The sequence below is a fragment of the Ascidia mentula genome, chromosome 3 (assembly GCF_947561715.1).
Source record: "Ascidia mentula chromosome 3, kaAscMent1.1, whole genome shotgun sequence".
NCBI classification, from domain to species: domain Eukaryota; kingdom Metazoa; phylum Chordata; class Ascidiacea; order Phlebobranchia; family Ascidiidae; genus Ascidia; species Ascidia mentula.
The window spans coordinates 338395-360914 of NC_138568.1; the positions used below are offsets into that span (position 1 = coordinate 338395).

The 22520-nt window shown below is 39.3% G+C and overlaps 1 protein-coding gene across 23 annotated transcripts in view; it reads right to left on the reverse strand.

Moving 5' to 3' along the window:
• Positions 1–22520, reverse strand: part of LOC145895996 (uncharacterized) — a 100709-nt gene that overhangs the window by 69196 nt on the left and 8993 nt on the right. For 12 of the 23 annotated variants that reach the window (XM_082984774.1, XM_082984769.1, XM_082984784.1 and 9 more), the window contains 26 exons: positions 22159–22222; positions 21915–22075; positions 21789–21849; positions 21537–21712; positions 20100–20163; positions 19856–20016; positions 19730–19790; positions 19479–19654; positions 18112–18175; positions 17868–18028; positions 17742–17802; positions 17496–17671; positions 17165–17225; positions 16868–17052; positions 16729–16801; positions 16331–16524; positions 15956–16019; positions 2686–2861; positions 2444–2516; positions 2101–2279; positions 1954–2029; positions 1702–1892; positions 1550–1628; positions 1290–1468; positions 1169–1232; positions 1072–1110 (listed from right to left, as the gene is read on the reverse strand). In XM_082984774.1, coding sequence (XP_082840900.1) covers positions 1072–1110; positions 1169–1232; positions 1290–1468; positions 1550–1628; positions 1702–1892; positions 1954–2029; positions 2101–2279; positions 2444–2516; positions 2686–2861; positions 15956–16019; positions 16331–16524; positions 16729–16801; positions 16868–17052; positions 17165–17225; positions 17496–17671; positions 17742–17802; positions 17868–18028; positions 18112–18175; positions 19479–19654; positions 19730–19790; positions 19856–20016; positions 20100–20163; positions 21537–21712; positions 21789–21849; positions 21915–22075; positions 22159–22222 — 3019 coding nt within the window. Of the gene's footprint in view, positions 1–1071; positions 1111–1168; positions 1233–1289; positions 1469–1549; positions 1629–1701; positions 1893–1953; positions 2030–2100; positions 2280–2443; positions 2517–2685; positions 2862–5968; positions 6030–6094; positions 6253–6333; positions 6398–6607; positions 6784–6900; positions 6965–15955; positions 16020–16330; positions 16525–16728; positions 16802–16867; positions 17053–17164; positions 17226–17495; positions 17672–17741; positions 17803–17867; positions 18029–18111; positions 18176–19478; positions 19655–19729; positions 19791–19855; positions 20017–20099; positions 20164–21536; positions 21713–21788; positions 21850–21914; positions 22076–22158; positions 22223–22520 lie in introns of all 23 variants that reach the window. The other 11 variants (XM_082984767.1, XM_082984768.1, XM_082984766.1 and 8 more) reach the window with 11 other exon arrangements.

Sequence of the window (22520 nt, forward strand, 5' to 3'; positions counted from 1 at the left end):
GTGCGTTGATCCGTGTAAAATATTTCTTAACATTTTTTTATCCTGCTTTCCCCTTGTGTTGAGTTGGGAAGATATTAGATACGTTTTGCACTCGATTAAATAAAGTTTATTATATAATGTTGATAAATTTGGTATTTACAAGAGTTACAAGGTTCGATTCACATAAGCTCTGCACACTTCAACATAAACATTACTCCGTGTGCATTGTATGCAAATAAACTAATTTGAATATAAGATACATAATTATTAAAATTATCACACACCGGTAAAATCACTGGCCACAAATATTACGTTAAAATCAAGCCATGAAGCAACTGAAGAACACAACACAGATCATGAACATAATGTTGACTCCAGCAATGCGAACACTACCACTGGTAGTAGTAGCTGCAACTGTTGTTGTTGTAGCTGCTGTTGTAGTTGTTGTTGTGGTTGTAGGAACCGGTGAAGCGTTGCATGCATCGGTGTCACAACAATTGGAAACACAGTTGGCGGTTCTACAACAAGATTATTTAATTCCAATAATGATTTACGGAAGATTGAACAAACATTCCATGTAGTGCGTATGAGTTGTGGCTTGAAGATGCCTTTGTATATTAATGAGATTGACATACTTTATGTACTGGTATTATCACAATTAAAACAACTTATTCAGAGTACATTGAGGCAAAACGATATGTTATGCAGTGAAAGTGGACTATATACTGTATATAGTAGTTAAGAACATTGAATATTACAGGGTTTAAACTTACGTTCCACAGAGAGTATCACATGCAGATGCTGCAGTGCATGATCCAACTGTAGTTGTGGTGGTCGTGCCTGATATAAATATAATTTATGTTGTTTCTCAGCTTTGTTAAAAACGTTAAGTTGAATGAATTGTCCAAGTCAACAAAATATAAAAAAAGAATGTTTAATTGATTACTTCCACTGGTTGTTGTAGTTTCTTTTCTTCCACATTGTTCCCCAGCACCGCAAAGTGTGATTGTTAATTCAGTGAGTGGATCTGCTGCAGTTGAAGTTCCAACATAACATTTGCGTGCAGTTGATTGAGCCACAGTTAGACTGTTGCAGAGATCAGCAAAGTTGCAGCATGAACTCACACATCCCCTGTACAAAACCACAACTAGAGTCACAAAAACTTCAGATACAAACAAGACTTTCTTACGTTGCTCCACTGCAGTGATCTGGGCATGCTGACGCATCCTGGCACGATCCAACAGTTGTTGTGGCTTGAAATAAGATTGCTTGTTAGAAACAATACCAGAATCACACCAAGTTTAACTTACTTCCGGAGGCTGTTGTCTCTGTTCTGCCACACATTTGTCCAGCTGTGCAGGTTGTTGTAGTAGGAAACGCTCCATTGGCGAGAGTACCAGTGTGACATGTAACGATGTTTTTAATGTTGGCTGGTGTGTCGTTGTTACAAAGAGCCGTCCCGTCATTACAACATGCACTTACACAAGTTCTGTAACAATTATGTGGTAATTTTACACCCTTGCATTTGAAAACTTTTTTGTGGAAAGTATGGGTTTGCAAGTCGACTTACGAATCTCCAGCACAAAGCAAGTTGCAAGTCGAAACTGAAGCTTGGCAAGATCCAACAGTCACAACAGTATCTACGTTGTCTGTAGATAATATTGATATAAGACTGAAGTGATTCTAAATTTATACGAGAAAATCTCTTGAAACTAAACTTACTTGCTGTGGTCGTGGTCACTGTTCTTCCACAGTAAAGATTTGCATCACAATGTTGTGGTGCGAGGCTTCCTGTTGCAGCTGCACTTCCTACTTGTGTAGTTGTACCAACTGAACATACTTTCCCTGTTTGTGTAGCAACCGACAGACTGTTACAGAGATCAGCATCAGAACAACATGACTCCACACAACCCCTGTAAGTAAAATAGTGATGAGGAGTTTTCTTTGTTTTCTGGTCATTTTAATTTAACTTACGCTGCACTGTTGCAAAGTGTTGCTGTGCATTGAGTTGGTGTGTTACAAGTTCCAACAGTTGTCACAGTAGTTACTCCTGTGTAACATTTGTATAATGCATGTAAACAAATTGAGTAAATAAGCAATTAAACAAGTATGACTTGTTACCATTTGTTGTTACACTGGTTTCTTTTCTTCCACACTGGCTGCCAGTTGCACAAGTCAGACTTGATGTGAGAGTTCCAGTTGTGACTGAACCGGAGGCACAACGTAAAGTGTTGTCCATGTTGTCGACAGTTTGACTGTTGCATGAATCAGCATCGTTGCAACACGCATATACACAACCCCTGGTAAAATCAATCAGTTAGACCTGATGTTTCAGTATGGAAGAAGATGAGTTGATCAGAAGCATACGGAAAATTTGTGTTAACTTTTAATTGTTTGTTTTATTAACAGATAAACAGAACATTTTCAGGTGTGAAACACTTTCCTTGTTTCATTGAAAACTTACGTAGTTCCTGTGCAGAGGAGGTCGCAAGCAGCTTGGGTTGCACACGATCCTACTGTGGTTACTGTAGTGGTACCTTAAGGATATATTAATATCAAGGAAAATAGGTGACTGTGCAGACCGCAGGAATAACATATGGAAGTTCTGCCCTTTTCTAGCATTTAATTCCAAAGACAAAATATTATAACTTAATTGAATTTTTGCCATAGTATCTAAGTCCAAATATTAACTGACACACAATTTACCTCCACTTGTTACAGTTGTTTCTGTTCTTGCACATAATTCTCCTGCTGCACATGTTGTACTTGCCGTCAAGGTTCCTGTTGTTACACTGCCAGTCATACAAGTTACCACATTCCTCATTTGTGTCACAGTCTGAGTGTTGCAAATTTCTTCACTGCAGCATGCTGATACACAACCACTAATAAAACAATAATATATTTAAATAAACAATAAACAATAATAGTACACCAGCTGTACTGATGAGACCTTTTAGCTCGAAACAGTGGCTATCTGTCTGCAGCTTATACACAATTCATATTATTTGTTGTTGTATTTTTGGAATTCAACATTTTAAGTTTCTTATTCCTAATTTAAATTGTGTTGTAACGAAACGCTTGAAAGTTAGACTTCGTTTTGTTGCTACTTACGCTGTTCCCTGACAAATTGTGTCACAAGCAGCTGCTGTCGTCTGACAAGCTCCAACGATGGTTACTTAAAAACAATAAAAATTGTGTAAAATATTTGCTTGTTGTGATTGGTAACTTGTTGTGTCACATTTAGTTGGTGATTTGTTAACAGTTCTCTCGTTCGACGAAAGTTCGAATATTTTATCCGCATTGGACGGAATAATCTTGGAACAGAAACAACGTCTGTTCTTACATGTGTTTTGACGTGAATGTGAGAAACTGTAACTTATCTGTTTATTCCCGTTGTTTAAAAATACCTGCAGGGTTATGTTATTCACGCAACCAAAATACCACAAATTTACGGATGTCATCTTAACCGAAACATATTCTATCAATCGTTGGACACTCACGTTAATTGATTTTTTCATGTTACTGTTTCAGCTTTTTTTGTTAATGCCCAAACAATACAACAATATTCTTGTTGTTGCTCAGAAGGCGCCGTTCTAATATAGTTGGGATGTTGCAAGTTTATCCCATGACGTTTGAAGTTTATTTGTCGATTATAGACGGGGAATGTTTATTTATTATCCTACTGTATGTCCCTCTGTTGTTGAACCATGTAATAAAAACTTACTGTCTCCATTATTGGCGGTGGTTTCACTTCGTGAACAAACGTGAGCAATGGTATCACAGTGGGCGTATGTATATGTTGGCGATACACTGGAGGTTTGCATGGTGTTTCCAACGAAACACTTTCGTGTTCCTTGCTTGGCGACTGTCAATGTGTTGCAACCATCGGCATCATTACAACATGCTGCTGTGCAACCCCTGAAACGATAAATTAAGTTTTCGACATTTCTATGAAACGATACATTTTAGTCGTATATTGGTGTTTTATTTAATGTCAGGAATTACTGGTAAGTATACTAAACTTTGAAGAAATGAAATGCTTTAATCACATATCAACAAACAGCTGTGCATTAGTTAGTGCTTTCCGTTATAATAGAAATCTTACGTTGTCGATCCACAAAGACCGGCGTCACAGGCAGCTTGTGTCTGACAAGATCCGATTGTTTCCAAGCTGTTTACTTGTTCAAAGATAAATGTTTGGAATATTAACGAGTGTTAAGAGTTTAACTGAGGTTACCTGTCACAGTTTCCTTCCTTGCACAAACTTGACCGGCGGCACATGTTGACGTGACGTCAAACACACCAGCTGTTGGGTTTGTGGTGGTTTTGGTTCCTGTCCCACATCTCACCACGCCTTTCATATCAGTTACAGACAGACTGTTGCAGTTGTCTCCGTCGTTACAACAGGCCGACACACATCCACTATAAATCGAAAGTGTGTTGTCTCGTTGAACAAACAGCATTTATTATAACCAACATGTTTTATTTTCACGATTAAACATCGTTAGAATAAATTCGTAAATATTCGAGCGCTTTGGTTATTGTTAATATCGGTTATCTGTTTTTCTTTTCTGTGCCCGTTATGTTATTTATGTTGGTGTCAAATATTTCACTTACGTTGCTCCTGTGCAGAGTAGATCGCATGCATCTTGGGATTGGCAAGATCCAACTGTTGTTGTTGCTATTGGGAAAAAACATATCAAAAGTTGTTTTACGTATTGAGTGTTTTTCATTCAAATTTTGTGTTAAATTTACACAACTAACTTCGAATAAACTAGGGAAAGTCCTCCATAAACCGAATTCGGATTGCCTGAGTTCATCTGTTTGTTTGTTTAAAAATAGCTGAAAAACTTACTTGAACCCGAGGTCGTTTCCTTCCTTGCACAAAGTTCGTTGGCTGCACACGTCACAATTCCAGCAAGGTTTCCAGTAGTTACACTTCCAGATGCACATTGGAGTAATCCAGCTATTTGTGCTACTGTTCTGCTGTTGCAATTGTCCGCATCGTTACAACAGGAAGACGTACAACTCCTACAAACATTCCCATTAGAAATTACTTAAATCAAACTAAAAAGAATTCGAAGCAGGTTAAAAATAACGTACGCAGTCCCTGCACAAAGGTCGTCGCATTCCGCTTGTGTGGAGCAAGATCCAGTGGTGGCTCCTAATAAAATAATCAACAATATCATGTTAAACTTGATCGAATAATTCTCACGTTAAACCCACAAACCTGATGATATTTCCATTCTTCCGCAAAGCTTTCCCGCGGTGCAAGTCATGGCCGTTCCTGCGCCTACTCCTGTCCCACATCTCACCACATTGATTATGTCGGTCACAGGAAGGTTGTTGCAGTTGTCTCCATCGTTGCAACAGGCAGATGCACAGTTTCTAGAAAGCAACAAACGATTTTGCATTTAAAATGTTTTTCCGCAGTATGTACAAGCGTGGTTTGCTTCATTTTATCAACTTACGCCACACCGTCACATAAGGCCTCACAGTTCGCCTGAGATTGACATGATCCAACGGAGGTGACAGCTGCAAAATAAAGTACATTTGGATCATGTTGTAGTGCGTGTTCCTAGATTGCTTTGTGCTGATTCGGTACAGCGATAATGCTTATGGGTATTCAGCTGATTTACCTGTAAAGGTTATTCTACTTTTCACGGTAGGAACGTTTAGCAGAAATCAATTTAAAATTTCAGCGCGGAGTTGGCGGAATATTTAGTTTGGAAAGTTTCATACTTGAACCCGAGGTCGTTTCCTTCCTTGCGCAAAGTTCGTTGGCTGCACACGTTACAATTCCATCCAGGTTTCCAGTAGTCACAGTTCCAGATGCGCATTGGAGTAATCCAGCTATTTGTACAACTGTTCTGCTGTTGCAATTATCCGCATCGTTACAACAGGAAGACGTACAACTCCTATGAACATATGCATTAGAAATTACTTAAATAAACGAAAAGAATATCAAGGCAGGTTAAAAATGACGTACGCAGTCCCAGCACAAAGATCGTCGCATTCCGCTTGTGTGGAGCAAGATCCAGTGGTGGCTCCTAATAAAATAATCAACAATATCATGTTAAACTTGATCGAATAATTCTCACGTTAAACCACAAACCTCCTGATATTTCCATTCTTCCGCAAAGCTTTCCCGCGGTGCAAGTCATGGCAGTTCCTGCGTCTACTCCTGTCCCACATCTCACCACATTGATTATGTCGGTCACAGGAAGGCTGTTGCAGTTGTCTCCATCGTTACAACAGGCAGATGCACAGTTTCTAGAATGCAACAAACGATTTTGGATTTAAAAATGTTTTTCCGCAGTATATGCAAGCGTGGTTTGGTTCATATCAACTTACGTCACACCGTCACATAAGGCCTCACAATTCGCCTGAGTTTGACATGATCCAACGGAGGTGACAGCTGCAAAGTAAAATACATTTGGATCATGTTGTAGTGCGTGTTCCTAGATTGCTTTGTGTTTTTTTTGTGACATCAACAATTCATAGGGACATTCAGCAGATTTACTTTGAAACGTTATCCTACTTTTTTAGGGTTTGAACGTTTAGCACAAATCCATCAAAAAGTGTCAGCGCAGAGTTGGTAAAATATTCAGTTTGAAAAGTTTCGTACTTGCACCCGAGGTGGTTTCCTTCCTTGCACAAAGTTCGTTGGCTCCACACGTTACACTGTTTGGAAGATTTCCGTCAGTTGCAGTTCCAGATGCACATCGAAGTACAGTTTTCATTTGTGCTACAGTCCGACCATTGCATCTGTCCGCATCATTACAGCAAGCCGATGTACAACCCCTGAAAACGATCGTCTGATAATTTAATATTTTCCAACTGATGTTGACCCAAAGCAAACTTTCGTTACTTCTTTTTGTTTTTTTTAGGTTTTTGTGGAAATAATAATCACAAACTTACGCAGTTCCAGCGCACAAGTCATCACACGCTGCTTGAGTGACGCATGCTCCAATGATCTGGGTGGCTGCAATTTGAAATAAATTGGTGAATTAATCGTAGATACAAAAATTGTTCTAATCATAACATACCTGTTTGAGTTCGTCCACACAATTGACCAGCAGTACAAGTAGTTGTGGCTGTAAGTGAAGCTGTATTGGCCACAGTTCCAGTCATACAAGTAACAACATTTCTCATTTCTGCAACTGTTTGTCTGTTGCAATTGTCCTCACTACAGCATGCTGATATACAGCTTCTGTTCAAGCAATTTAAAACAGTAATTAGGGAGTGAAAATTTACTCAAGTACAAACATGAAGTTCAGATATGGTCAAAATGTTCAAACTATCCACCACTACGTTTTACATGAGTTTCAGATTAGAGTGCGATTGCAATCATGTCGTCAAGAATAATTTTTTTTCTATTCTGTATCTTATAATAGATTAGCAACTAGTGTATAGTGTTTATATTTACTGTTAAAGGAATTTGGATACGTCCTTTTTAACGTTTACTGGTTTTATGATATATTAGTTTCTTGAATAAACTTCTTCCGATCATCAATCTCTTTTCTGACTGCAGAAAAGGAAAATATCATGATGGTAAAATTTCTTACCCATCATTGCCACACAGCGCGTCGCAAGTGGTGGTAGAAGCTTGGCATGTTGTTGTAATTGTCCCTGAGAATATAAATCGTCGATATTTGCAATAATTGATATTTTTTGAAAATTACAAATAATTAACGCATGAAAAATTGTTACCTGATATATCTTTCTTTCCACAAACTTGGTTGGCCGTGCACTCAGTAACAGTTTGCGTGGCGCCAGTTCCAACGAAACAGAACAGAAGTGCGTTTTTCGCGGTTATTGTGGCCACATCTCCAGAGTTACAATCATCAGCGTTGCTGCAACAAGCTTCCACGCATCCGGAGCTGAAAAATTAAAATTTTGTTCAAAGATAATTTAAATGGTTTTTGTTCACACAGTTACTCACGCTTGACCGGTGCAGAGCGTTCCACAGGCTGATTGAGCTTGGCACGATGCCGTTGTAACTACGTTTGAGATGTTAACGTTACTGTCAATATGTTGTTAACTGTATTTAAATACAGACCTCCTCCAACTTCTCTCTTGGCGCAGACGTGGGTTGCTGTACTGCAAGGTGCGGTGGCTGCTCCACTATCTGTTCCCACGAGACAAGACATCTTGTTCATTTTAGCGACGTCTTGGTTGTTGCAATTATCGGCGTGGTTACAGCTTGCTGATACACAAGTTCTGCAGAAATATTAAGTTGTATGTAGGTAAATAATTTTGCAAAAACAGCAATAATAGTAAATAAGCAAATCCTGTGTTATTGTATCTAGTGTCAACCTGGAGGCAATGTGAACTTTTATAGCGTTTCGTCTTTCAGATTACACTGCACGTTATCGCAGGAAATACCACTTTGTTGCAGCTTTATCTTTGATACCGACCTATCGGTATTGCGTTTCTTTCGACAAGTAACAGCTTTCCTATAACATATTGTCATGTTGGATTCAACCTTTGGCTGCGGGGATTGTAATAGCTACACTAACGTCTATAGGACACTTTTTTCGTGTTTTCATTCGTTTCGACAAACCCCTTGGATCCTCTACGAGCATTCGTCGAAACCGGATAACATAAAGAATAAGAAAAGCAAAAACAGCAATCGTAGTTTAAATAAACAGGCTTTAAACAAAACGGAATAAGAACTAAAATCAATGTAACACAATTTTAATGAATTTGGGTTTCTGCGTGCAAGCAAAGTCATTGTTGCATGTAAGGATGTAATGTTTTGTGGTTTCGACTAGAATGTAATGATGTTTAAAGATGGGTCGGGGAGTAATGACAGAAATGAACAAAGTCCGAGATTTTGAACTCGCAGTCTATAGCTAAGACGCCCGGTGCCATTACCGTATTTGGCCAGTTATGGTCACTCTATGAAGCAAGCCCAGTCAAGGTCAGCCGTGACTACGAACGATTTTTAAATTCACGCAACTGCCCAGCAATTACCATCTTAACTCATGCGAGTACAAATAGTTGTCATGTTCATTGTTATTATAAAACTATTTGTGGTTACAATCCAACCTCCCCGTACCTACTTCACTTACGAAACTAAATATTTTTGTTTCTGCAATTAATTAAAAGCTTTTGAGCTTTCGTAAATCACTGGACCTTCGTCGAATCTATAAAACGTCGCCATCCAATCCAGGTTAAGAACCACTGCGTCACATGTTTAGTTTATGTGATGGAGTTTATTCAGTACTTACTTGCCACCTGTTGTGTCAGCAGTCACACACAACGCATCTGCAGCAGTCTGAGCTCCACACGCACCAGTTGTTGTAACGGCTGCAACAAACATTTATTTATTTGACTGAAATATAATATTGTGCTAAAACCGATTTTGTTCAAAATAATATGGTCGATATTTTTATTCATTTTCTTACTGCTAGCGTCGTCGACTTCTTTCCTCCCGCAGTATTCAGTTTGTGGACAAGCCATTGCTGTAGCTGTTCCAGCTGATATATCTCCAACTTGACACATCACAACGTCTACGATGGTAGCAACCACCACATTGTTGCAATCATTTGCATCGCTACAACAAGCTGAAACACATCCCCTGCGAAACAACATTTGTGGTGATTTAAAGTATGAACAACGACGAAAATCTTTCAGAAAAAAAAAAGTTTACGGTGGGTTTTATACAACTTTTCACTCGTTTAAATTTGCCATAAAACTGTGCCGAGCAATTAAAGGGGGGAACTTCTTGACACACCACTTCTTTTGAAAGGGGTTTGATGCTGAAGTAAATAAGATTTGGAAATGTTGGAGTGAGATTAACCGACATCAGCAACAAACCAAAGAGACGAAAAATTTGTCCCAAAACCCCTACTAGGCATGTCATCTAACAACATAATTTGTGTATAAATTATTTTTTTTATTCTAAACTTAAAACTCAAGGAACCCTAAGAGCGCAGGTTCGAAACCAACCCCTGGGGAGCGTGATATGTGAATTATTAGGGTTAGTTGCCTTATTACTTCATCATAAAACTGGTTGGTAACTTCAGATGGAATTCAACAAGCCAAAAGTTTGAGAGCTATTGTTTAGCATTCTCTGCCAACCGTTGTTTCCTCTCCAATATTTAATATTTTTTCTGTTATTTGCGTGTTTTATATTGTTCAGGAAAACCTTTGGTGGCGTTTAAAAGTTTTTTTTGTTAGTGGTTCTTGGCACAACTATCTTTAGTGCTGGTGTTTTTTCCTAGACATCACGCGCTTTTTAAAAAAAACTTTTTACAACTTCCGCTGTTTTTGGTTGGTTATGTCCGTTGATGTTCGTCGCTGTTACGGAAATGTCTAAACGTGAAACTTTTAATACGTTTAGGTCGTCTGTTGTTCCTGTCAATAATATTCGCTTTAAACTATAGAAAAGTTTTTAACTCACGTTGCTCCTTGACAAAGGTTGTCGCACGCAGTGGAAGTTTGACAAGATGCGACCACTGTTACAGTGTCGTCGGTGCTAGTTGCTGTAATCGGATAATTTCATTAACATTCAAGCAAAGGGTAATTTTTTGCACTGAAAGTTCATTGACTTACTGGTTGACGTCGTTTCCGTTCTTGCACATAAGTTCGTAGCTGGACATGCAGCGGTTGTAAGACTTCCGGTAGCTGAAGCAGTTCCAACTGTGGTTGTTGAACCGATCTTGCAATCCAAACCATTGACAGTGTTGGTGCCGATCATCACCACTGCAGCCAACATCGCCACAAAACGCACACGAGTCATCATTTTAAGTTTTACTCTGTAGAAAATCTGTTCGGAACATTTTGAAACTAAATGTTAAATAACAGTTTTCGGACAACGCCACATGTATCAGTGTTAAATTCTATTTCTGAACTTAATTAATAAAACCAAACTGAGTGAACCTTTACGTTGGCGCCACAATCGACGACTGGCAAAGGATGCGGTCCCGCCTTCTTAAAGATCCTTCGAGATCTATTGATAAGAGTCAGCTTACAACAAAACTTTTACCCACAATCTTGTTGTCACGTGACATAGAGCGTGTCAATCAAATGAGGGCTTTCTTCATATCAACTTGTTATTGTTAAGCTTCATATCAACTTGTTATTGTTAAGCTTCATATCAACTTGTTATTGTCAGAGTTTTATTTTTTGTATATCTCTTGCTTCGGGTGCGTGTCTACTTACAGGGTTGCCATTCCTTCCTTTTTTAAGGTTTCAGATTGATGGCAACCCTGTCTATAAAATAAACAATTTTAAATAGTTTTCCGTTTTCAATGCATCCTCTGGTTACGGCAATTTTAAAAATATTTTTTGATTTGCTTTTGGTCACAAACAAAACTTAATCCCTTCAAAATTGTTTAAAACAAAATAATAAAAGCTTCATTTATTTCTTTGCAAATAAACAATGACTTTTCTGCAAAAAATGCTGCTAGCTTAGAAGTAAGTGAAAAATTTAAAGAACGAAACCTCCCTTGTATCATTCTATCGTAAATCGGGTAAAAATGAAATAACCCGACTGATTCTCGCATTTTGCGATAAGTCGGTGTATGATGGCGATGCAAGAAGACGATTCACACGTGAATGTCACAAAAAATTACAACATGAAAATACTTGCGGTCTTTGACGCATAAAAATTGAAAATATGTTGCATTTATTTTCCGTTTTACAAATTTTGAAGGTTTATTAACATTACGTGTCCTTGGAAGCAAGTTGTTGGTTGTTATTGCTCTGAAATGATTCACCCTCGATATTTCTTGAAACGAAAACCGTGCGATCGACACCGGGTTTTATTTCGTCACGCGTCCACCACGTGATAATAAGCGTGCCAAGTGATCCGTGAAATTTTTAGGGCGGTTTTCCGCTCCGTTGCTCTCGGTCGAATTCAAAAATATTTTTCATCTCGACGGAAAGTTAGACGAAGGTCGTTTGGAGGTGAAGCGACGTTCCTACGTAAGTTGGGTGCAAATACCACGTTTTGTACCACAGATTCTTCGACTTTCAGCCACATTTGCTCAATAAAATCTTGACGAATTATGCAGATGTTGCCGCGGAAATCATATTGAAACACATTCCCATGATGAACTTGCAGCTGTTCCTGGGGTTCTGTGAGTTTTTAAAGGTGTCGTGAAACATCTCGAACAAAACCTTGCTTTGACAACTGCATATACACCCTAAACACACACATATGTATTATAACATATATATTCACAAAATACTGAATGCGTTTAACCTGGGTCTGTGGGTGAAAAAGAAAAATCATGAATTCTTCAAACAGGAAAAAAACGTCCATAAATTGGTGAACTTTAGGATCCTCACATATGCCGGGGATATAAGAGCAGGTCTACGATGTAGACTACTGTGGCATGTGAATACAGGCAAGTTGTTTTGTATCATCATGTTTAGAAAAGCGTGGATAGAGTTAAGAAAGTTTTTAATTTTGGCTGAGAACAATCCGGGGTTAAGCAGATCTGTGACAAATGTCGACCTGCGTCCTACAACCTTCCTTGCTCTGAAACCTTTTGTCTAAAATTAACCGTCCGGTGGAACGGGATATCCCGCGTCCGCACAAGAACCCATTGTAACCGTTCCGTGTTTGGGAAATATAATACGTGCGTCGGTTCGCTTGACAAAAAGTCTGCGGTGCGGTCTGGAACGGTCACATGTCGCAAACGTTGCTTGGTAACATTTATTTCAAATTTCCACCAGGCCTGAACGAGATCAAACAGGAATGTGTTTGTTACATTCTTGTTGCTATGCGATCCCAGTACTTTCCACGCCAGTTTGATTTCATAAAACTTTCACGCTGATAAAAGCTTAAGGGAATTGATGAAATCATGATGGGTTTTGAGTCTGGCGCCCAATGCATATAAGTGGATATTTTCGTACGTGGTAGAGTTTCCCTGCACTAAAACGACCAGCATTTAAAAGCATTACGTTATCTCCTTGTTCGTCACGACATCCCGGGTTCGCTTGAGATCCACCAAACCACATGAGTTGAAACACAAAGTCGTTTCCAACGTGGATGATGTCGGCAGCATTTCATGGCAACAAATCATGCGGCATGTCTCAACCCACCACCTCCCAGTGCGACTGGCTGTGATCTTTTATACATCAGTCTGTGATTCTCCGTGAGGAAATCACCTTTACATGGGCGCCTGACTCGATAACCTTCATAGTTTTATCGGTGCCCATGCCATTTCATTTCTTTCGCACGTGTTCATCCGCGTGGTTGTTTTTATTTAATTTATTGATTCTGCTTCAGAACAACAAATAGTTTGTTTCGACGACTGAAAAACTGACCTAATACATGTCACGTGACATCGTTGGCGAAACCCCAGGTGTCGTGACGTCATCGAACCCCACAAACTGAAAACAAACAATTCGTCTCCCCGACGACCCGAGCGTCATGAAACAAACAGTGGAGTCGGGACACGCCAGATGGTATTGCTCACATTGTTGTGTTGGAATGCTGTTGGGTTTCGCATCATGTGATGATCTGCTCTCACTCCGAGATAAAACAATTGACACAAGATCAGATGTCAATCTTGTTTCCATGACTACTGCGTCAATATCGCCTTCTTTTGTTCAGCGGTTTAGGGTCAAAGTGCATGAAGGTCTCCACACACGAGGGTTTGTATTGCGACAGTTTGAACGCCACAAGCTGTAAACGACATTCAATATTTTACTAGGGATCTGTTGTTATTGGTTTTCAAACTTCCGAAGCAATGAGAAACCAATTGAGGAAAGACAGTATATAATTTAACAGGGAAGACGCGCTTGATGAACGCCTGAAATGCAACAATTATCCACACAACGTGGTGATGTGATAGAAAGCGCATGAAGTTAAATTGGAAAGTTGTAAACAAAAGAATAAAGAAAGAAAACACGTTTGATAAAGTCGAATCCAATTGCACTTTTCTTGTTACAAATCTTGAGGCAAAAACTGCGCATTGTTTCAACCACGGTTGTCCGAAGTAAAAAAGGTTTTATGGAATGTTCATTGTCTCCTCCCGTTCTGTTGCTGTGAAAAAAGCGTTCCTATGGCGACGACGCCTCTTCAAACCTCACTTCTGATTGGTTGATTGGAAGGAACGGAAAAAAGTCTATTCCGCGTTTGCGCTTTGATGGTGAAACTTTTTTCCACAGAGCGGACAGGATCGGACGGGACGTAATTAAATCGGCGTCTGTCGCAAAACCCACGCAGACCTTCTGTTCGTTGCAGTAACTTTAAACCTCGGTTGTTCGCCGAGCTTTTCATTAACTTCATGTCGACCTCCTCGCCCTGGAAACCTTTGTCTTAAAATTCCAAAACAACCACCTGAGAGGTCGGACGACGTGAAACGGGAAAGGTTCCTGCGGTTTCTCTTTTTTCGCATCAGATCCGTCGTTGTGGTTTCAAACCAACCAGGTACGTTTGAAACTGCACTGAGGAATCAAACATTAATTCTACTCATAATCCCACTGAAACCTTTACAATTTGGGAAATCGTGGAATCGTATTTTGTTTCACTTCATTTGAAATTTGGAAATTCCACAATCGACTCAAGGTCTGTCCAATTTATCGATTCTGGGTCATTTGGGTTTCTTATTAGTTTTTTCCACACCAGTGCTTGCTGCGCGATCGCCTTGTTATTCACCCCCAGATATTGACACTAATATTTACGCTGAATTCACTATTTGTGTTTGCGGGATTTCTTCCCGGTGTCAATCTGCTTTCATGTCGGTCACATTTCCACCTTGTTTCCGAGTCAGGTGATTTATTTGGTTTACTGAAGCATTGCTCTCTTGCGCCACTGGTGTTTGTCGCCATTTGTTTTCCCTACACAACGATTCATGTCGCATCTAAAGTTGTTAGCTATTATGACGTAATATTCAATATCTACAGTTAAGGATTATTAATAAATAAACGAATAAAACTGGTGATTCCCCATAATTTCGCCACTTCCCTTTTTTAGCGAGAAAAATTTGACAAAAAAAAGCAAATTCCTCTGTCCCTTACCTCGTTGATTTCTGTCGTTAATTGCGTGCTTTTAAATCACTATTTTGCATCACAACATTTACGTAAGATTTTTGCCGAATAGCAGTGAAAACTCAACTAATTTCAAACAATATTTCGTCTTTATGTTGCTATACAACTTTTTAACTGGAACCCAGCGAGCCAACTTTAATTTCAAACCTCAGCATTCTAACATTTATATACAAGTGCTGTTAAAGCAAAACAATCCATCAAGTCTGCTCGGTTAAATGCATGTTTATTTTTTAAATTCCCTGAGGATACACATATTTACAAGAAAAAAGTTCAATTCACATAAGCCATGCACACTTCAACATAAACATTACTCCGTGTGCATTGTATGCAAATAAAACTAATTTGAATATAAGATACATAATTATTAAAATTATCACACACCGGTAAAATCACTGGCCACAAATATTACGTTAAAATCAAGCCATGAAGCGACTGAAGAACACAACACAGATCATAAACATAATGTTGACTCCAGCAATGCGAACACCACCACTGGTAGTTGTAGCTGCAACTGTTGTTGTGGCTGCTGTGGTGGTTGTTGTTGTTGTTGTAGGAACCGGTGAAGCGTTGCATCCATCGGTGTCACAACAATTGGAAACACAGGTGCCGCTTCTAAAACAAGGTAATTAAAATTAATGATAAAATTATCACATTTTTCATTTGTGTCACAGTCTGAGTGTTGCAAGCTTCTTCACTGCAGCATGCTGATACACAACCACTGAGAAAACCGTAATATATTTGTTGTTCTATTCGCCGTGTCAGTCTCTGCGGACTATACGTATAACACTTGCTGTTGCACTGCATTGATAGGAGACCGACTAGTAAACTACTATTAGCACGAGCTTGATCTCGCTTCCTCAGGTGCATTCCTGCGCACCAGCAAGTATTATAGTATTATAGGCTATATTTGTTGTTGTATATTTGGAACTTGAAAGTTAGACTTCGGTTTGTTGTTACTTACGTTACTCCCTGACAAATTGTGTCACAAGCAGTCACTGCCGTCTGACAAGCTCCAACGATGGTTACTTAAAAACAACAAAATTGTGTAAAATATTTGCTTGTTGTGATTGGTAACTTGTTGTGTCACATTTAGTTGGTGATGTGTTAAGAGTTCTCTCATTGGACGGAATAATCTTGGAACACAAACAACGTCTATTCTTACATGCTTTTTTACGTAAATGTGAGAAACTGTGACTTATCTATTGATCACTTTAATCGAAACTGCATGCAGGGTTATGTTGTTCACGCGGATTTCATCTTAACCGAAACAAATTCTATCAAAGGTTTGGACAGTCACTGCAGGGTCCTTGTTTTGTCCCCTGTAATAAAAACTTACTGTTTCCATTATTGGCGGTGGTTTCAGTTCGTGAACAAACGTCAGTACTGTTAGCACAGTGGGTGTATGTATATGTTGGCGATACACTGGAGGTTTGGGTGGTGTTTCCAACGAAACACTTTTGTGCTCCTTGCTTAGCGACTGTCAATGTGTTGCAACCATCGGCATCATTACAACATGCGGCTGTGCAATCCCTGAAACGATAAAATAGGTTTTCGACATTTCTATGAAACGATACATTTTAGTCGTATAGTGGTGTTTTATTTGTGGGTGTTTAATGAAATATTAGGTATATTGACTTCAATACTAAACGTTGAAGAAATGAAACTTTCAATCAAATTTCGGAAAAAAATGTAAAGCATTTAGTTTGTGGGTTTGGTTATGATAAAAAATCTTACGTTGTCGATCCACAAAGACCGGCGTCACAGGCAGCTTGTGTCTCGCAAGATCCGATCGTTTCCAAGTTGTTTCCTTTGTTTGAAAAATTTGATGAATGTTTGGAATATTAACGAGTGTGAATAGTTTAACTGAGGTTACCTGTCACAGTTTCCTTCCTTGCACAAACTTGACCGGCGGCACATGTTGAAGTGACGTCAAACACACCAGCTGTTGGGTTTGTGGTGGTTTTTGTTCCTGTCCCACATATCACCACGCCTTTCATATCAGTTACAGACAGACTGTTGCAGTTGTCTCCGTCGTTACAACAAGCCGACACACATCCACTGTAAAGCAGTATTGTGTGCTGATAAGTATTTGTTATGGCTTTACTATGTGTTGGTTAACTGCTCACACTTTACTACTGACTTTGACTAGAGTTGTGTATAAAGTACTTACGTCACTCCGGTACAAAGTAGATCACATGCTGCTTGGGTTTGACATGATCCCACTGTTGTTGCTGGTCAGAAAAATGAGGCAGAAAAAATTACTACCTTGGATGGTAAATTTAAAGTTTTTATTCGATTTTTTGATGCTGATATTTTCATGGTGATGTACACATTGTTAAGTTTACATGTACACACTTTATGTAAAGCACACGCTTGCTTTGCTTTGTCAAGTTTAAAAAAATGTTTAGGGTAAGAGCTTAAATAGCGAAGTCACAAGGTATAAGTTGGTCATTTGAACCTGACTTTCCTATAAGGTTGTGTGTATCAACAAACGTGCTTACTTCCACTCGAGGTGGTTTCCGTCCTTGCACAAAGTTCGTTGGCTGCACACGTCACAATTCCAGCAAGGTTTCTAGTAGTCACACTTCCAGAAGCACATTGGAGTAATCCAGCTATTTGTGCTACTGTTCTGCTGTTGCAATTGTCCGCATCGTTACAACAGGAAGACGTACAACTCCTGTGAACATATGCATTAGAAACTACTAAAATAAACGAAAATAATTTCAAGCAGGTTAAAAATGACGTACGCAGTCCCAGCACAAAGGTCGTCGCATTCCGCTTGTGTGGAGCAAGATCCAGTGGTGGCTCCTAATAAAATAATCAACAATATCATGTTAAACTTGATCGAATAATTCTCACGTTAAACCACAAACCTCCTCCTGATATTTCCATTCTTCCGCAAAGCTTTCCCGCGGTGCAAGTCATGGCTGTTCCTGCATTTGCTCCTGTCCCACATCTCACCACATTGATTATGTCGGTCACAGGAAGGCTGTTGCAGTTGTCTCCATCGTTACAACAGGCAGATGCACAGTCTCTAGAAGGCAATAAACGATGTTTTATTTAAATTGCTTTTCCGCAGTATATACAAGCGTGGTTTGCTTTATTTTATCAACTTACGCCACACCGTCACATAACGCCTCACAGTTCGCCTGAGTTTGACATGATCCAACGGTTGTGACAGCTGCAAAGTAAAGTACATTTGGATTATGTTGTAACTCATGTTCCAAGATTGCTTTGTGCTTTTTTGTGACATCAACAATCATACGGACATTCGGCTGAGGACTTGCTTAATAGCTGTATGTGGATCTAGCCCTCGGTTAGACAATGTTTATTTATCTGGGACAGCAAAGTACTTTGGTTTGTGTATGTAACGAAGCAATAAGCTTCTGATTTGCGTAAATAGATTTTAATGTGGAAAATCAATTTTGCTTATGTAAGTTACCGAGCAACGTCAGTTTCTGCAAATATTACGTAATAGTAACAATGAAAGCAATAGAATACACACAAAACACCTCTGCAACTGAGAGTCTTTTCTATACGCTTTCTCCTCAAGCTCAAACTGTGAACTACAGCGTGGTAGCGAACCTATAGTAGGTGATAGCGGAGATAAGGAAAAAAACGCACGCTCACACGTGACCGCAGAAACCTGAAGCACAAACGAGTGTACCAAGAGCAATGAATGCGAGTGAACATGGGAAGTAATTTTTAAAAGGTAAAATCTAGTTGCAATAAAAATTATCTAATTCTTGGTAAAATAATATTTTGATTGTTTATAGATGCTTGCGTCATATGAAGCCATTTGGCCTCACAAACATCTGAAGACTTTGCCGTCGGTTCTTGAACGAATGTCACTGACAAAAAGGTTTCCATGGGTCGGCGCCGAGCTGGTATACCGTATTTGGAAGTGTGAAAACCGCCCTTCTTCACTACAACACTTCCAAACACGGTATACCAGCTCGGCGCCCACCCATGGAAACCTTTTTGTCAGTGACATCTATAAACATCCAAAATATTATTTTACCGAGAATTAGATAATTTTTATTGCAATTCGATTTTACCTTTTACCAATTACTTCTATTTTCACTCGATTCATTGCTCCTGGTTCACTCGTTTGTGCTCCCATGTTTTTATGGTCACGTGTGAGCTTGCGTTTTTTTCTTATCTCCGCTATCACCTACTGTAGGTTCGCTACCACGCTGTAGTTCACAGTTTGAGCTTGAGGTGACAGCGTACAGAAAAGACTCTCAGTTGCAGGGGTGTTTTGTGTGTATTTTATTGCTTTCATTGTTACTATTACGTAATATTTGCAGAAACTGACGATGCTTACATAAGCGAAATCGATTTTTCACAATAAAATCTGCTGACGTAAAACAGAGGTTTGTTGCTTCATTATGTAGACATTCAGCTGATTTACCTTTAAACGTTAATCCACTTTTTTACGGTTTAAACGTTTGCTGAAATATTTAGTTTGAAAAGTTTCTTACTTCCACCCGAGGTGGTTTCCTTCCTTGCACAAAGTTCGTTGGCTGCACACGTTACACTGTTTGTAAGATTTCCAGTAGTTACACTTCCAGAAGCACATTGGAGTAATCCAGCTATTTGTGCTACTGTTCTGCTGTTGCAATTGTCCGCATCGTTACAACAGGAAGACGTACAACTCCTGTGAACATATGCATGATAATTTATTAAATAAACAAGAATGTATTTTGAGCTGAGCAGGTTAAAAATAACGTACGCAGTCCCTGCACAAAGGTCGTCGCATTCCGCTTGTGTGGAGCAAGATCCAGTGGTGGCTCCTAATAAAATAATCAACAATATCATGTTAAACTTGATCGAATAATTCTGACGTTAAACCACAAACCTCCTCCTGATATTTCCATTCTTCCGCAAAGCTTTCCCGCGGTGCAAGTCATGGCAGTTCCTGCATTTGCTCCTGTCCCACATCTCACCACATTGATTATGTCGGTCACAGGAAGGTTGTTGCAGTTGTCTCCATCGTTACAACAGGCAGATGCACAGTTTCTAGAAAGCAACAAACGATGTTTTATTTAAATTGCTTTTCCGCAGTATATACAAGCGTGGTTTGCTTCATTTTATCAACTTACGCCACACCGTCACATAACGCCTCACAGTTCGCCTGAGTTTGACATGATCCAACGGTTGTGACAGCTGCAAAGTAAAGTACATTTGGATCATGTTGTAACTCATGTTCCAAGATTGCTTTGTGCTTTTTTGTGACATCAACAATCATACGGACATTCGGCTGAGGACTTGCTTAATAGCTGTATGTGGATCTAGCCCTCGGTTAGACAATGTTTATTTATCTGGGACAGCAAAGTACTTTGGTTTGTGTATGTAACGAAGCAATAAGCTTCTGATTTGCGTAAATAGATTTTAATGTGGAAAATCAATTTTGCTTATGTAAGTTACCGAGCAACGTCAGTTTCTGCAAATATTACGTAATAGTAACAATGAAAGCAATAAAATACACACAAAACACCTCTGCAACTGGAAGTCTTTTCTGTACGCTATCTCCTCAAGCTCGAACTGTGAACTACAGCGTGGTAGCGAACCTATAGTAGGTGATAGCGGAGATAAGGAAAAAAACGCACGCTCACACGTGACCGCAGAAACCTGAAGCACAAACGAGTGTACCCAGAGCAATGAATGCGAGTGAACATGGGAAGTAATTTTTAAAAGGTAAAATCTAGTTGCAATAAAAATTATCTAATTCTTGGTAAAATCATTTTCTAAATGTTTATAGATGTTTGCGTCATATGAAGCCATTTGGCCTCACAAACATCTGAAGACTTTGCCGTCGGTTCTTGAACGAATGTCACTGAGAAACAGGTTTCCATGGGTGGGCGCCGAGCTGGTGTACCGTATTTGGAAGTGTGAAAACCGCCCTTCTTCACCATAACACTTCCAAATACGGTACACCAGCTCGGCGCCCACCCATGGAAACCTGTTTCTCAGTGACATTCGTTCAAGAACCGACGGCAAAGTCTTCAGATGTTTGTGAGGCCAAATGGCTTCATATGACGCAAGCATCTATAAACAATCAAAATATTATTTTACCAAGAATTAGATAATTTTTATTGCAATTTAATTTTACCTTATACCAATTACTTCTATTTTCACTCGATTCATTGCTCCTGGTTCACTCGTTTGTGCTCTCATGTTTTTACGGTCACGTGTGAGCGTGTGTTGGTTTTCTTATCTCCGCTATCACCTACTATGGGTTCGCTGCCACGCTGTAGTTCACAGTTTGTGCTTGAGGTGACAGCGTACAGAAAAGACTCTCAGTTGCAGGGGTGTTTTGTGTGTATTTTATTGCTTTCATTGTTACTATTACGTAATATTTGCAGAAACTGACGATGCTTACATAAGCGAAATCGATTTTTCACAATAAAATCTGCTGACGTAAAACAGAGGTTTGTTGCTTCGTTTTGTAAACATTCAGCTGATTTACCTTTAAACGTTAATCTACATTTTTACGGTTTAAACGTTTGGTGAAATATTTAGTTTGAAAAGTTTCGTACTTGAACCCGAGGTGGTTTCCTTCCTTGCACAAAGTTCGTTGGCTGCACACGTCACAATCCCATCCAGGTTTCCAGTAATTACACTTCCAGAAGCACATTGGAGTAATCCAGCTATTTGTGCTACTGTTCTGCTGTTGCAATTGTCCACATCGTTACAACAGGAAGACGTACAACTCCTGTGAACATATGCATGATAATTTATTAAATAAACAAGAATGTATTTTGAGCTGAGCAGGTTAAAAAAAAACGTACGCAGTCCCTGCACAAAGGTCGTCGCATTCCGCTTGTGTGGAGCAAGATCCAGTGGTGGCTCCTAATAAAATAATCAACAATATCATGTTAAACTTGATCGAATAATTCTGACGTTAAACCACAAACCTCCTCCTGATATTTCCATTCTTCCGCAAAGCTTTCCCGCGGTGCAAGTCATGGCTGTTCCTGCATTTGCTCCTGTCCCACATCTCACCACATTGATTATGTCGGTCACAGGAAGGCTGTTGCAGTTGTCTCCATCGTTACAACAGGCAGATGCACAGTTTCTAGAAGGCAACAAACGATGTTTTATTTAAATTGCTTTTCCGCAGTATATACAAGCGTGGTTTGCTTCATTTTATCAACTTACGCCACACCGTCACATAACGCCTCACAGTTCGCCTGAGTTTGACATGATCCAACGGTTGTGACAGCTGCAAAGTAAAGTACATTTGGATTATGTTGTAACTCATGTTCCAAGATTGCTTTGTGCTTTTTTGTGACATCAACAATCATACGGACATTCGGCTGAGGACTTGCTTAATAGCTGTATGTGGATCTAGCCCTCGGTTAGACAATGTTTATTTATCTGGGACAGCAAATTACTTTGGTTTATGTATGTAACGAAGCAATAAGCTTCTGATTTGCGTAAATAGATTTTAATGTGGAAAATCAATTTTGCTTATGTAAGTTACCGAGCAACGTCAGTTTCTGCAAATATTACGTAATAGT